We start from the raw sequence: 5,000 nt of genomic DNA, 5'->3' as shown, positions 1-5,000 counted from the left end.
CTCTTTACAATTGTTTGTGAAGTCAATCATATTGGTGTGTATGTAAACGTTTTGCAAGTTAATGTTAATTTTCGATGTACATGTCAGGTACTGCTTATAGCAAAGAAAGTTGTCACATGTGATCCCCAAACGGTACAATCCGATAAGCTAAATCACTAATGGATATAAATATAATAAGAGATATTTGATACAAAAGTCCATGAGTGGAATTGCAAACTGCCACGGTGAACTGGAAGTAATTATGTTAAGTGTTATTGACCATTTGTAACATAAGAAAATACCGCATTGTAATAACGTATTGAAATTGATAATATATAAGACACGAACAATTCAAACTAACAATGGTGTTCTGTTTTAAATATACATATGTCCCGTGTAAAATGTATCTGTATGAATAAGAATAACAAGTTCAATATGTTTTCTTCCTTCTCTAGAATTAGACGTTTATCTATCCAAAGGAAACTATTTTAATATACATTCAATTTGACAGGGACATAACATACGCTGAATTGAATGTGTAACGAGATATAAATAGGCACAACAATAGAGATTGAATCACAGAGGTAGAAACAAACAAACTGTACAGTGGTTCTCTTTCCTCTGACTTTAAATTTCTTACTTGCATGTTGTTGTTGTTTTTCTTAACAGGTTTGAGACTTTGACAATGATAAAGGTATAACGTATTGAATGGTCTCGACAATGGCGTTGACAACTATCAAATATTTGACCCTATTCCTGGTTTGCGGTAAGGTTTCTATAATTGTCAACTTTAAATCTACAATATTACTATGATTGTTTTCTTTTTGTTTTTTAAAAGGAGTTCATTATCTCTATGGATTATTTATCAGTACGGATAGTTCTTTTGTCATATTTTATTTTTCAAGTTACAAGTTCCAAAATTACCAAATGATGTGTGGATATAGCCGATTATAAAACATCATTTATTTCGTGTACACCTCAAATTTTCACAAGACATTGTGACTAACGAGCATCTTGCCTTAGGATCAATGCAATTATTGCTAAAAAGAAATACTCAAATCAAACCAAATCATATCAAATCAAATTAAATTCCTACCCACCTATTTTCTGAAGTTATGGTAATGGACGGAAAATATTTTAATTACAAAATGTATATATATTTGCATATTAAGAAAAATTGTTTTCCTGTCTGACTTATTTACTTTCGTGTAGTACCTTAACTTGTGTATTTATGTATACTTTATTTATTTATTTATTTATTTATTTATTTATTTATTTATTTATTTATTTATTTATTTATTTATTTATTTATTTATTTATTTATTGATTTATTGATTTATGTGTTTATTTATTTATTTATTTATTTGTTTATTTAATTATTCGTTCATCTGTCTATAACTAATTAATATCATTAAAAAGTGACATCATAGCTAATTGAACGTTATCTTATTGTACTTTCCGTAGTTATAGTTTTAATTGAAACGTATTTCTCCTTTACCTTTTCTTCCCAGTTTCTTATGTTCCTGTGGGGGCTGTTTTATGTACGTCGTGTTTGTACGATGAAGGCGTATCTTATACAATAAACCGTACCTGTCTGACTGACCCGTCGTCAATGCCAACGGAAGATTGTACATTCTGTATAACAGCGGCAGGGCTATACGGAGTTGGTAAGTTACTTAGCTAAGTGTTATCTGACAGACTGGTTTGATATCGTGCTTAAACATGCTTCAAGTAGCGCAAACTGGGTTCATAAACTTTTTACTGTGGTGAAATACTTATATAAAAACTCTCAATTAAATATTCCCATAGTGTTGAAAATAATGTCCGTGGATGCCTTCCATAAATTGAAATTGTCTTCCGGCATAACGTCGTAAACCATACGCCCCTTTACGGCACCGTAGAAAACGTACCCGTCTACTTATTTCGTTGCTTCAGCCGAAATACACGAGCTTTATCTGGCTTGCTAGAATGCTGATACCACTTTTTAGGGATGTCCTCGACATATTATACGTACAGTACCAGTGCGACATCGGATCGTTTATTATTATATATGCGAGGCTTATGTTCTGTTGATAAATATGGTGCAAAAATTACGTAAAATCTCACATTGTGCCCCCTTTAATGTCTAATCCGTTACCATGGCTACAATGGAGTTGAATTATGTTTAAAGTTAATTAGTTGTGCATGATTCTTTTGCGCTTCACATGACCCTAATGAATCACGAGTATACCAACCATCATGAGCTTGCGGGAATTACTCAAGTGTGTGAATGCGCAGTACCATATAATTATGACGTCAACCATTGTCTAGTGTTTTCATACAAACATGGGGATGAAATATTTGCAGTTATTTCATCGTATTAATTAAATAAACCCCATTGTCGGTCAGTGTATTGTGTATGTGCGTTTTCTTTTCTATCGGTGAATAAGTCATTGCTATCCCAAACATTTGTACACTCTTACATGTAGCTAAAAATGTCATAGCAACTTAGTGTTCTTTTAATGAGACCATGGGATAGATATCGGACTCTGGTCTGTTAATGTAAATATATCATTTTTGAATTAATGAAAATTTTCTTGGAATTCAAAATATTTGTTTATCAATTTATGCCAGTTACAGTTACATGTATATTTCATTGACATTGAGTTTGAAGTAAATGATCTAAGACACCAGAAATGATAATTGTCATTTTTACAATCGACCACTTCTAACCTCGATTACTTGAATTAGTAGCTGTAATTGACTTGTTGTGGTCGGGGCAAATAAAATCATCAAAACCACGTGCCTTGGCCCTTTGACAACATTGAATTATTACTAATGGGGTCGGAATGTTGTTTTTCTCATTTGAAAGTCATAAAGTCTACCTGTGGTCATTTTATTGCCACATTTGTCAATTCGCTACGTCTCCGAATAAAAAGCTTGAAAAGGAGACCTAGAAGTATACACAGTAGAATGCATGATTGGTTTTAATAAGGTTTGTTGTGCAGACCACGTGACTTGATTTACATGTATCACCTAACGTCGTATTTTAATAAGTTATATAGTATTTCTGTGGAGTCATGATCAGATAACATATTTTGTTTAAGGCTATGACTTCTATCGATTTACATCCTAATAATGCCTTATCTCCACACTCCACCCCTCAACAGGCAATACTCTTCGGGTGTATCGTGGTTGCAACGATTCTGTTGAATATGACTGGGATAACTCGTGCAGATTTCACAAGTTTAACGTTGTATACAACGGCTATGTGTGTACATGTAATAATTATAATCATTGCAACACAAATGATACAGGTAAATATTACATATTACAAATTATAGGTTAAGATTTAGAAACGAATGGCTGAACTCTTCGACTAATGATCAATTTTGAGTAAACAAATAACGAACATTACAAGGACCATAGACAACTTTAATATATTATGTTCGAGCGGAAACAATTCAAATCCAGATCTTGTGACAGGAAATAATTATTTTGATAAAAGTACTAATAGTACTTGATAACTTATTGGAATACAAAGCCTGCCGATGCCAAAACGAAACTTTGCCAAAATGAAATGTTTTCATGAGCAATGATATCAAAAAATGCATTCGATGACATTATTATAGAGTGTATAATTTTCGTCACTTCTACTGGAATTTTTTAGACAATTACTGTGAATATAATAGACGAAGGGTTATCGTTTATTTTCATTAGATCATCAATCAATCGTTTTGACGAAACCTGAACGCGTGTATGTATGTGTGTGTGTATGTATGTATGTATGTATGTATGTATGTATGTATGTATGTATGTATGTATGTATGTATGTATGTATGTATGCATGTGTGTATGTATGTATGTATGTATGTATGTATGTATGTATGTATGTATGTATGTATGTATGTATGTGTGTGTGTGCGTGCGTGCGTGCGTGCGTGCGTGCGTGCATGCATGCATGTGTATGTATGTATGTATGTATGTGTGTGTATGTATGTATGTATGTATGTATGTGTGTGTGCGTGCGTGCGTGCGTGCGTGCGTGCATGCATGTATGTATGCGTGTGTGTATGTATATATGTATGTATGAGTGTATGTATGTATGTATGTATGTATGTATGTATGTATGTATGTATGTATGTATGTATATGTCTGTCTGTCCGTCTGACTGTGTCTGTCCGTGTACGGTCTATGCTGTAAGCAAGTCATTCACTTTGTTTTGTCTATATATCCCTCTGTGTATATCTACTTAGCCGTCTTTGTATCTCTACATGTCCATGCTTATTATTAATAATCATATCCTAGATAAAGTTAAGTGATCTACCATGAATTGAATAAAAGGTCTGAGTGTAATTTGAAGTGTTCGACATTATTCATTTTAGACTATCGTCGCTGTTATCAATGCAACTCAATTGAGGATCCTGATTGTTATGCTGACCTCACCAACAACAGTCCCGTGCCATGCCTTACAGGTTATGATAATTGTGTCATGGAAACTATGGAACCATATCCACATCATGATGGAGGTAGGAATCGTTCACCTCTATTTTATCGACGTTGTATTTTCTAAATAAGAAACACGTTACATTAACAGAAATATACAGTAATACGACTAGTAAAATACCAAGAAAAAGCTAGAAAAAGTGTGAGGGTTGGAACAGAACTGAATACTTGGTATGTCACATAAACAAATTAGGCATAATGTAAGATAGAGGCACATAAATAAATATTCAATTTTTTTTTAAAAATTAAAAAAAAATTTAAAAAAAATAAATTAAAAATATTCAATTTTTTTGCAGCTTATGATGGCATGGCTCTGTACGATTATGTCAAACGTTACTGCAGCGAAAGGGAATATGGTTACCCTGGACTATACGTGGATTACTATCTTAAATCTCTCAACTGTTTCCATTCATGTGGTAGCTATGGATGCAATGACATGGCTGATGGTAAGTAGACTTTACGATAATAACGACCAACAAACATCAAAATATGTTTTAAACTTAACATTAGGGAAGGGGTGTTTTTCACATACTGTT

The 5,000-nt window shown here is 32.9% G+C and overlaps 1 protein-coding gene across 1 annotated transcript in view; it reads left to right on the top strand.

Annotated features, from left to right (window-relative positions):
- The window catches only part of LOC144440237 (uncharacterized), a 17,041-nt gene that overhangs the window by 684 nt on the left and 11,357 nt on the right, over window positions 1-5,000 (top strand). Inside the window, exons 2-6 of the mRNA XM_078129552.1 lie at window positions 649-745; window positions 1,491-1,646; window positions 3,129-3,275; window positions 4,344-4,487; window positions 4,761-4,910. Coding sequence (XP_077985678.1) covers window positions 688-745; window positions 1,491-1,646; window positions 3,129-3,275; window positions 4,344-4,487; window positions 4,761-4,910 — 655 coding nt within the window. The 5' untranslated portion in view covers window positions 649-687. The remainder of the gene's footprint in view (window positions 1-648; window positions 746-1,490; window positions 1,647-3,128; window positions 3,276-4,343; window positions 4,488-4,760; window positions 4,911-5,000) is intronic.

Source organism: Glandiceps talaboti, chromosome 9 (genome assembly GCF_964340395.1).
Source record: "Glandiceps talaboti chromosome 9, keGlaTala1.1, whole genome shotgun sequence".
NCBI classification, from domain to species: Eukaryota; Metazoa; Hemichordata; class Enteropneusta; family Spengelidae; genus Glandiceps; species Glandiceps talaboti.
Note: the sequence above shows the minus strand (reverse complement) of the source record. Positions and strands in the feature narration are given on the sequence as shown.